At 35.4% G+C, this 12,061-nt stretch overlaps 1 protein-coding gene across 1 annotated transcript in view; it reads left to right on the top strand.

The window, feature by feature from the left end:
- TMEM135 (transmembrane protein 135) overlaps positions 1–12,061 on the top strand; it is a 240,207-nt gene that overhangs the window by 43,084 nt on the left and 185,062 nt on the right. The window contains exon 3 of the mRNA XM_082661045.1: positions 802–894. Within this exon, the coding sequence (XP_082517171.1) occupies positions 802–894 (93 nt within the window). The remainder of the gene's footprint in view (positions 1–801; positions 895–12,061) is intronic.

The raw sequence follows: 12,061 nt of genomic DNA, 5'->3' as shown, positions 1-12,061 counted from the left end.
CGAACTATACTCAATATTTTGTAATAGCCTATAAGGGAAAAGAATCTGAAAAGAAAAAAATATATATATAACTGAATCTCTTTGCTATATACCTGAAACTAACACATTGTAACTCAGCTATACTTCCATAAAAAAAGAGCCATAATGAAAGAATAGTAGTAGTGATAACAATAGTAATAATAGCTAACATTTTCTGAGTACTTCCTATGTGTCATGGATGGTGCTGGGAAATATCTCATGTAGCCATCATAACAACTCTATGAGATAGGTAATACATTTATTCCCGTTTGGTAGATAGGAAATTGAGAACATAGAAGGTTTGCAGAGTGAACAATGTTGGATCCAGGGACTGTCTGAATGAATATAACAGGTTAAATTATTGGAAGGAGAGATACCTATTAGTTTGCTATTGTAGTAGCCTGAAGAAGAGATGGTGAGGGACATAAATGAGGCAAGGGCAGTAGGTTGGAGAGGAATTTGAGAGATAAATTGTACATGGAAGTATTTAAGGGGATGATTTCATGTATGGGACATGGAAGAAGGTGAAGCCAAGGATGTCTCAAAGTGTCACACGTAGGTGGATAAGTGGTTGTTGATATCATTAACCTAGGAAAAGAGAGGAGAAAGAACAGGTTCATGGAGATAAGGGACTAAGATAATGAGTTTGGTTTTGGACATGCTGAATTTGAGGTGCTGTGGGACATTTAGATAGAGGGTGAACTGAGAGGGGGAACTTCTATGTGTAATAACTGAAATGACCAACTAGAAATTTCATATAATCATTCCAAATTTCAATTTCAGGAAAATACTTGGAAAATTCTACTCATGGAGTCCTGGCTTTGGTGCCGCTTTGCCAGCTTCTTACGTGGCCATTCTAATTGAGAGAAAAAGCAGGTAAACTTTTACATACCTACATATTTAATACAACTGATTTACTGTCCACCATCACAACTGGAGGAGAAATATTTCTACACATATTTTTCAGTCTTGCAAATATTGGGCTGGCCAAAAAGTTTGTTTGGTTAGGGAATATGTTGTTCAATACAGTTCTTGGTGAAAATGAAAACTGTGTCTTTTATTTTAACTTAAAACTGAACGAACTTTTTGGCCAACCCAATATTTGATGGACAATTTAACTTTATACTTATATTATTTAGGTTTTTAAGCCTATAAAAAATAAAGATTGACATTATATAGTAAAAATGCCCATTAGTCTTTGTTTACTAAAAAATTGAAGGGTTCTCTGATGTGTCAAACTAAAACATGGCTTGCATAAATTCTAATTAAAGATCTTTTCCATAACTGTAATACCATTATCACACATAAGAAAATAAACAGTTTTCTTTTATCATTTAAATCTGTAATTTGCTTCGGGCTCATTAACCTCTATTAAATCAATTATTTTTTTTGGATATCTTCTCATTTAAAAAATTTTTCATTTTTATCAACTTGAAAATGTTCCACGTGGAATAATAAGATTTCTACAAAATGCTACAAACTGTTATTTAAGTTTTTCAGTCAGGTAAACTGTTGAAGTTAAACATTTTGCATAAAAGAATATTTGCCATTTCAGGAATAATTATTTTTATTGTTGAGAACTGCTTTGATTCCATCTTTATCCCGGAGAATAAAGATACAGTCAGGTATATTAATCAAGATGGGATCATCTTTCAGTTTATGAAGATGTTTGTTATAATCATCGATCCCCAAGTAAGACTATAGATAGATGTTGTTAGGTGACTAAATATTTACTTAAACCACCTGAAGCCATTTTAATGCATTTTTGTAAATGTAATAGTATCTAAATTTTTGTGATTCTCTGTTTGATGATACTTTTAGATTATTAAAATTACTAAAATCAAAGGATGTTATAACCCCAGGAAAATCAAGTCAGTATTGCTAGAAACATAGGTTCCCCACCTGAGAGGACAGTACAGAATAGTTGTTAAAAAGTGTGGATTCTGGAGCTATAAAATCTGGCTTGGGAGACTGGCTCCGCCACTTATTGTGTGACGTCTATGGCTTATTCCTTACCTGAAAAATGGAGGTAGTGATAATCTACTCACATGGTTATTCAGAGAATTAAGTGAGTTACTTATGTAAGTGTGCTTAGAAGAGTGCCTGACACATGGTAAGTGTGTTAAGTATTTTTATTGATTTTTTGCCCATAAGTAATGAGAGCCTTGTTCTGGTGATTGTAACTTTCTGATCAATTTAAAAATCTAAATATTGGTTTTGGAAATGTGATTTCAAAGTATGTACTCATATATGAAACTTTAAAGATGCTTTAAATGAAGTTTGCTTCAATTTATTTTTTAGCACTTTAATAAGGTGGCATTTTTGAAGTTATTTGCCTACTTTTCAGCAGAAAATGTTGAAATGAACACCTGTGTAACGATCACCTAGAGTCAACAGTTGTTAACATTTTACCATTTTTACTTTATTTGTATGTGATTATATGTCTATGTATGTGTGGTATTGTATGTGTGTACGAACCATATAGAAGTACATTGTAGACGTCATGACATTTTACTCCTAAATACTTTAGAATGCATATTCTAAAATAAGGGTACTTTCCTACATAATTACAACACTATTATCACACATAAGAAAATTAGCAGTCATTCCTGATTACCATCTTGTCCATATTGTCCTAAAATGCTTTTTTTTTTTTTTTTTTTTTTTGCGGTACGCGGGCCTCTCACTGTTGTGGCCTCTCCCATTGCGGAGCATAGGCTCCGGAGGCGCAGGCTCAGCGGCCATGGCTCACGGGCCTAGCTGCTCCGCGGCATGTGGGATCTTCCCGGACCGGGGCACGAACCCGCATCCCCTGCATCGGCAGGTGGACTCTCAACCACTGCGCCACCAGGGAAGCCCTCCATAGTTTTATCTTTTCTAGAATGTCATATAGTTGGAGTCATACAGTATGTTGGTTTTCAGATGGCCTCTTTTACTTAGTAATATGTATTTAAGCTTCTTCCATGTCTTTTCATGGCTTGATAGGTTGTTTCTTTTTAGAACTGAATAATATTCCATGGTCTAGATGTACCACAGTTTACGTATCCATTGACCTACTGACAGACATCTTGGTTGCTTCCAAGTTTTGGTAATTATGGATAAAGCTGCTATAAACCTCCGTTTGTGGGTTTTTGGGTAGGCATAAATTTTCAACTCCTTTAGATAATTACTAAGGGGTATGATTGGGTATGATCATCTGGTAAGAGTATATTTAATTTTGTAAGAAACTGCCAACTGTCTTCCAAAGTGTCTGGGTCATTTTGTAACCCCACTAGCAATGAATGAGAATTCCTGTTGCTCTACATCTTCACCAGCATTTAGTGTTATCAGTGTTCTGAATTTTGGCCATTTTAATACATGTGTGGTGGTATCTCATTGTTGTTTTAGTTTGTATTTCCTCAATGATATATGTATTTTGTGGAGCATTTTTTCATATGCTTACTTATTTTAATCTCTATGTGTCTATATGTTTAAAGTGGGTTTTTTGTAGATGACATATAGTTGGGTTATGTTTTGAGATCAACTCTGACAGTCTTTTAATTGTTGTTTTTAGACCATTGACATTCAAAGTGATTATTGATATAGTTGGATTAATTTCTACCATATTCATTATTGTTTTCTCTTTGTTGCCTTTGTTCTTATTTTTGTCTTCCACTCTTTTTCTGCCTTTTGTGGTTTTTACTGAATGTTATATGTGGTTCCATTTTCTCTTCTTTCTTAACATATCAGTTATACTTTTTTTTTTTTACTTTTTTTAGTGGTTGCCTTAGTTTTTACAGTGCATCTTTACAACTAATCCAAGTCCACTTTCAAATAATACTGTACCCCTTCATAGGTAATGAGAGTATCTTATAATAACAAAATAGCCCAAATTCCTTCCTCCTGTCCTTTGTATCATTGTTGTCATTCACTTCACTTATAAGCATAATTACCACATACACACATACACACACCACACACTCGATATATACATACATAATCAAATACATTGTTGCTATTATTTTGAATAATTGTTATCTGTTTGAATAATTAAAAATAAGAAAAATAAATTAAAAAATTTACCTTCACTCATATCTTATTTGCTGCTCTACCTTTCTTTATGTACATGAGTTTCTGACTCATACTTTTCTTCTCTCTAGAGAACATTTAACGTTTCTTGCAGAGCAGGTCTACTGGCAACAGATTCAATTTTGTTTGTCTAGTAAAATCTTTATTTGTCCTTCACTTTTGAAGGATAATTTTACAGGGTGCAGAATTCTAGGTTGGTGTTTTTTTTCTCTCAATGCTTTCAGTATTTCACTCCACTCTCCTGTTTGCATGGTTTCTGAGGAGAAGTCGGATGTAATTCTTTTTTTTTTTTTTTTTGCAGTACGCGGGCCTCTCACTGTTGTGGCCTCTCCCGTTGCGGAGCACAGGCTCCAGACATGTAGGCTCAGTGGCCATGGCTCATGGGCCTAGCTGTGCTGTGGCATGTGGGGTCTTCCCGGACCGGGGCACGAACCTGTGTCCCCTGCATTGGCAGGTGGACTCTCAACCACTGCGCCACCAGGGAAGCCCCAATTTGTGTCTTTTGCCTCTTGGTATGTCTTGTAATTTTTTCTTGTTAGCCGGACATGATGTACCAGGTAAACGGAATTGCTGTAAATAGGCCTTTTGTAATGTAGTGGTGAGTTGTGTGGGGAAGGGAAGTGTTCTATAGTCCTTTGACTCGGTTTCCTTCCAATGAGCCTATGCCTGTGGACTGTGAACTTACCAAGTGTTTCTCAATTTTCCCCCTCCCCCTTGGTGGGGCAGGATGGTTAGAGTGTGCTGGAGTTGGGTTTTTCCCCTTCCTCCATGTGGAATTCTAGAGCCACGTGGAGTTGGGTGTTTTCCTTCCCCAGGTGAGTAAGGCTCTCATAATACCCCAGCAGGTTAGGCTCTGCTTAACTAGTTTGCCCTGAGGGCAACCAGTGCTCTGGCTTATTTCAAAATGGTTCCTTTTCCCCTCCCTCTACTTGGAAGTACAAGGGGATTTTTCTCTGCTATTTACTGTGAGAACCTAGTCAAGCTCCTGGAGGTAAAACTCAAAAAAGTGTGGGGCCCCCTTAAGACTGATACCTCTGTAATTCTTAACTTCCACACTGAGCCTCCTGCTCTTTATCAATTACAGTGCAGGCTTTCCTCTCCTGGCTCTCATTCCCTCCGAGGTTTCAGCTTGTGAGTCTGTGCTCTTAAGTTGTAATTCTCTGTATCTGCCTGCAGTTTCTCCAGTTTTGCGGGCAGCATTTTGCAGTGTGACCTTACTTTTCTTGTGGATGTTAACTTTTCAGTTTGTTGAGCTTTCTCCTTGGTGTTAGGACTAAGTGATCACTTCCAAGCTCCCTACATGGAAACTGGAAACTGGAAGAATGATTTTGTTATTTTAGAATAACATTTCTATGTATTTGTTTATGAAATATTTTTCTTTCGTGTGTGTGCTTGCTCTACAGTCTACATTATATATTTTTAACTTTATAGCTTCTTAGTGTTAATATTATCACCTCCCAAAATGTAGAAATATGTTTAGGTCCATCTTAGAGGTTATCTATTATAGGATTTTTTTTTCCCCTTTCCTTTCTTTTTTCTTTTTCTCTCTTCTCCCCCCCACCCTCCTGCCCCCCTTCTTTCTTTCTTTTTTTGCTAGCCAATAGTCAGTTACTCTGGCACCAGGAGTTCAATAGTCCATTCTTTCTCCATTGATTTGGAATGCTCCTTGTCATATACCAATTTTTCATATATATGTGTGTTTTGTTGATTTCTGAATTTTTTTCTGTTGATGTATTAGTCTAGGTCTTATCTTTACAATTTTAGTTTCAAAAAAGTCAAATTTTTCTTTGAAGACCAACATTTGTTTAAATACCATAATAATTCTAAAATAAAATTGTGTTATTGATATTAAAAGCTGTAACTTCTTAAGGCATAAAGAGGTTTCCTAGAAGTGAGGTGATAACTTGGATTTTGGTTACTAGTTTATTTCCTATTCTCCGTTTACATTTGGTAGTACACTCTTTTTTTTTTAAGTTTTCTGATTTTATTTTTTGAAGTGAGCTATTGCACTGGTGTTTTATTCATAGACGGTAGGTATTCATAGAAAATTGGTTCTAGATTATGGCCTGTTCTAAATATTAACTGGAGTGGATTTACTGTTTTGAAGACCTGATCAGAATTTTAAGTTTGGCTTCTTTATAAGTATTATCCCATGGTTGCTGAAGAAAAATTGATCCTTATCTTGATGTGATTGTTTAGTAGTCGAACTTTTGGTGATATGTATTGATTCTGTTGTTTATTAGGTGATGCAGTTAATACCTGGAAATAGCTTTTGAGTTCTTGGGTGTTTTTAAATTTAATTTAATTTAATTTTATTTATTTATTTATTTTTGTGGTACGCGAGCCTCTCACCATTGTGGCCTCTCCCACTGTGGAGCAGAGGCTCCGGACGCGCAGGCTCAGCGGCCATGGCTCACGGGACCAGCCGCTCCGCGGCATGTGGGATCCTCCCGGACCGGGGCACGAACCCGTGTCCCCTGCATCGGCAGGCGGACCCTCAACCACTGCACCATCAGGGAAGCCCTTGGGTTTTTTTTAGAATTGTGTATGTATATGTACATCAGCCACAAATACTGGTTTGGGGGTCTAATTAAAAACTTTAAAATTTAATTTTATAGTATTGTTCAGAAGCTGGTGACTTACTGTTTAAAAAGCAGGTTTAAAAGTGGTTTTTTTGGCCTTAACCTTAAAAGATAGAAAAGCAAATCTTTTTGTTTTTCTTTACAAGTTGCTTTATAGTGTGTCTTATTTTAAGAAAGTATGGTCTATGTTTATCTGGAATTGCACAAAAGTTAACTCAGTGGTCTTACTTGCTTTGAAAAAGTATTTTTTACTTAAAACAAATTTTTATTGATTTCATTAAACATCAAGATCCCTGAATAGACTGTAAGTAATTTACAAAGGTTGAAGTTATGTGTATTTCAAAATTATTACATCTAGCCCCAAATGAAGCATATTAATATTATAGTTTTTACTTTAAGGAAAAGGAATTTGTAATCATGCCTTTAATTCACAAAGAAAGTCAATGATGGAGATAGCCAGTAGGCAGCTTGAAATATGAGTCTAGATTCAGGAGAAGCACAGTAGTTATGTAACTAAAATTGGAAGTTTCCTTCTTGTAGGTTATCATTGAAGCTATGGGAGAAGATCAGAGTCTCAAAGCTCAGAATAAGAAGAGGTCTGAGGTTATAAGCTGGGAAACAGCAACATTTAAGGAATCAGATTTCAATTGATCTTTTATCAATTGATCAGTTGTCAGTTCATCCTTTTAAAAATAAATATCAGTAATATATTAGAAAGAGTAGAAGAAACAGAATGTGGAAGCAGTTTTTTCCAAATTAGCAAATAGTGGTAATCCTAATTTTTAAATCTCTAAAGCTGTATTTAATAAAATCTTTACTGAAGTTATACATTTTGTATAATCAGTTTTTCAAAAAGCATTTAATGAGGTACAAGCATACAACATGGTTATATATACACACATATGTATGATGGATATATATATAGATGTATAAGTGAAGATCTATCTATATTCATGTCTTCATCTACATTGGTTTAAACTTATTTCCTCCCAACTTTCCAACTCATCCATCCATTTATTCATCCATTCCTCCATCCATCCATCCATCTTTCCCAGTCTCCTTCCCTCTACAGAATTAAGCATGCTTTGCCAGCTAGTTCCTAACACCTTGTAAGAGGGCAGCTTACTTAAATCTTAATCGCATCACTGTGGGGTTCTGTGAAAGCTTTGAAGTTGTTTCCAGGGTTGCTTAAAAAATTTGTGCCACAAAGAACTGTGATGGTAGTAACTCAGCAGGAAGCATTGGTAACATCTAGTTTATCCCTAGGTGGGCTGTTAAGAACTAGTCTTCTCTTTCTAGGAAGTGCTTTGTTTGTGGTTCAGAAAGAAGTTGTTCTGATGGATTTTGTTTCTGATGGATTTGCTTTGATATTTAGTATTAGTTTAGGTAAGTTGAAACTGCAGGGTGCTCAAACATGGACGTGGATTAAAGTATCAAAAATTGCATATTTATTCTAAGCATATTCGTGGCTTGAGTTGTTAAATTACACTATTGTAGTTATGAAACTCCCAAGCAGATATGACCAAAATGAATCAACTATATAATATGTGAATAAAAGAATACTTATAAACTGGCCTATAAATTCTTGGGATCTTCAAGTTTCAGTGTCATGTTCACAGGAAGAAAATTAAATTACCTTGCAGTCTTCTGAAAAGCTTACTCTGTATTATCCACTATATATAATAGAATGTGATTATAGACTCTTGCTCTAGACTGCAAGTTTACCTTATCCATTCTTATACCTTAAAGAAGTATTTTATACTCTTCTAAAACATTCTGACAGATGAAATCTATTATATTTTGAAAGACTTTCTGAAATGATTAAATAGCATCTCTTGGTAACCATTACAATGTTTAAGAACAATCACTTTGTTTTTCTTTAATCTCTAATTTCTCCTTATCCATAGAACACAGAACACACATATTTTATATATATACATAGAAGATATAAATATTTAGAATTTAGAGGTTACACCATTCTTTCTGTATTCTGTAGTGACCTTAGTTATGAAATGTGTTATATAACAGTATCATTCAGAAGTTTGAGAAAGTTAGCTAAAGAATATTTACACTAAAGTTTCCAGAAAAAAAGCATTATTGTTCATCTGATGAGACAGAATAATGTCATTAGAAGATAATCCTTGGAATTTCAGTAGAATGTGAGGATACCTTTTAATCTACTGAGATGTTAAGAAAATTTAATTATTTTAATATTTTCCCGCAGGAGTAGTGATACTCTGATTACAAAGAGTTAGTTCTTACAGCAGTGGTTCTTAATACTTTTTTAGATAGTACCCTTTGATGTGCACACCCACTTACATTTTCATGCAAGTTTAAAAGATTCACCCCCTTTCCCCATCAAAAAAAAAGAAAAGAAAAAAAAAGAAGCTTATCTGTAGTTTAAAGAAATACTCGACTAACTTTAGACTGCTTGTTCACTGAGCTTCACCAGTCTTCTAATCTAGTGATTCTCAGCAGAATGGGAGTATTTGTGTATCAGAGTCTCCTGTGAAGTTTAAAAAGTTTTTGTCCTCCTTGCCCCAGCCCTTCCTCTAGGCCACCTTTTGTTCTAATTGGCACCTCCCCCTTCCCCATCGCTGTTGTAAGCAGTGTTTTATAACATATAACTTGGTTTCCAGAGAGAATTTATGCACTAGGAAGGGAGTGACTTGTTTGTCTTCAGACCTAGGCTAGATACAGTCAAGTGTTAAATAAAATTGGTATTTAATTAGCTTATCTATTTCCTATGATACTGAACATCTCCGGAGAAGTGTTAAAATAAATCACTGTTCTCATATTCTAACCTACCAAGTTGACATTGGAATGGAGGTTAAAGACGTACCAGGTAAAGGCACCAAAAAGAGTCTGGCTATGTAATCCAACATATCATGCCCATCACAGGCATTGCCCTCTCATTCTTGAGGCTATTAGCTTTGGGTTGGAATTCAGATAAAGCTGGGAAGGAGGTGATCTTCCTCATTGTTTGGGAAGGATAAATTGAAACTTGAGACCAGAATAGGACATAATCTAATAAAGATGCATCCTCAGTTTTTCCTAGTAGTAAGAATGTGTCAAGGCTTTGTTCATCCTCATTACACAGAAGCCTGCTAGGACAGCATATTAAACAAGTCAGTGAATTTTAGAATTGAAAGGTAACTTAGGACTTCCCTGGTGGCGCAGTGGTTAAGAATCCGCCTGCCAATGCAGGGCACACGGGTTCGAGCCCTGGTCGGGGAAGATCCCACATGCCGCGGAGCAACTAAGCCCGTGCACCACAACTACTGAGCCTGTGCTCTAGAGCCCGCAAGCCACAACTACTGAGCCCATGTGCCACAACTACAGAAGCCCGCGCGCCTAGAGCCCGTGCTTCGCAACAAGAGAAGCCACTGCAATGAGAAGCCCGTGCACCAAAACGAAGAGTAGCCCCCGCTCGCCTCAACTAGAGAAAAGCCCACGTGCAGCAACAAAGACCCAGTGTAGCTAAAAATAAATAAATTAAAAAAAAAAGAAAGGTAACTTAGTAATGTAAAGATTTTCTGCTGTAGAAACAGTGCATTGGAAAGAACGTGAAACTGGAGTCAGACGAACTTGCTTTTTGCTGCTTTTGTATTTTTAAGGAAACCACTTCTTTGATTCTTGGTTTTCAATAGAGTGAGGGCAGTAGTATCTGTGTTACACTTCACAGAACTAGTGAGAGGATAAAATCTGATTTCAAAATATTAATTATACCTTGTAAATTATTAAATTTTATACAAATGTATGACAAACAGATCACGTCTTTGCTTGCTAATAAATTAGTATCATTAATTGGCCCTCGCTCTGTCTGGTGGCTATCTTTTGTGATTATATTTCTATAATACATGTTTATAATGTGTTCCTTTTTATAAAACTGGGTTCCTAGAAACACCTTGCTTAGTAATTCTACCATTTGCTTAGTGTCTATAGATGCCAGGTACTATTATTGCAGGTCTGTGAAAATGTAAAGGTTAACAAGATAATCTTTGCTCAGTAAAGGTAAACAGTTATAGATGGAAGCTAGTGATGATTCTGGAGCTGGATTACTGTTAATATTAGAGGCAGAATGAGATTAGTGGAACAAATGTTTTTAAAGATAGCATCATACATTATTAGTTCACTTCATAATGAAAAGTATTTTCAGGGACTACCACTGAAATTACAGAAATATTTTTATTTTGGTTTTTGTAATGAAGAATATTATTTTTTTCTTCGTACATAACCAGCTGTTGGTAAGAATAGGTATCACTTGAGAAGGATTGAACTTTTCTGTGTATGTGTGACTCTTGGATGATGATGTTACCCTAACTTTTCTTGATATAATTTATTTAAAATAAGTACTATTAGAACATCTTTGATTTAGAATTTGGTAGGAACTAATAAGCTTGGTAAGGTTTAGTGAGAACAATTTCAATTCGTATGTACAATCATAGAAAAGAAGAGCTGAAAGGGACCTTACAGATCATCTTATCACTGATTCTGAAACACTTTTTTAGAAGGTCAGTAGACTTGTCTTGTTCTGCTGAGGTGCATTAGGACCTGCTGAAGAGGGACATTGCTGGGGGGGTGTGGCCCAGTGCGTATGCCTAGACCTCCTCCTCCTTTCAACCAGGGTGGCCCAATGATATGTGTTATATATTGCTGATAAATGTAAGTTTTTTCTTTAAGTAGTTTTTATGTTTGAAAATGTAAGTTAGATAACTAGTTTTGTTCCCTTATTTTTATGAGAAAATTACAGGGTACCAGAGAATTAAAGTTAACTGGAACCCTGAATTCAGAACTTCACTTCAGCATTGTTCACTTACCTCGTACTGCCTCCATGTGGCTTTAGTAAATTAAAAAGCCTATTAAGCCAAGTTAAATGATGAGCAGTCAAGACTTTGTATGACTGGATCTGACATCAAGAAGATTTGATTGATGATGTTAATATCAAGACCTGGCATGATATTTAAGTTAAAGTGATTTGATATTTTTGCTTCTTTTATATATAAAGTAGTAGTTTCTTTGAGTTCTAAAAAAATGTTCATCATTGAAACTCAAATAAGTTTTTATAATTTTCAGAGTTTATTATTTGAACTCTGCCCTTGAACTCTTAAAACATTAAAGACCTCTTTCTTAGAGGATAGGATATGGTTCATTTATGGTCTCATGTGCAGATAAGTTAAATAAAGTGATTAAGGGCATAAAATTGTCCTTATCTTTGAGTTTCTAGATGAATTCTCATTAAGTAAGAGTAAATATGTATTTAGTAAATATGCAGTTTTTCTGTAAAGTGAGTGTTTATAGAGCTTTTGTTTGTCCTTTGGCATTAGAGAATTAACTTACTGCCTGACTTTTCACTTAACAATGAAATTAAAACAAGGTGATTTGTATGATTT

Source organism: Grampus griseus, assembly GCF_964374135.1.
Source record: "Grampus griseus genome assembly, chromosome: 8".
Lineage (NCBI taxonomy): Eukaryota > Metazoa > Chordata > Mammalia > Artiodactyla > Delphinidae > Grampus > Grampus griseus.
The sequence above is the reverse complement of the archived record's forward strand: the minus strand, read 5'-3'. Positions and strand labels throughout refer to the sequence as shown.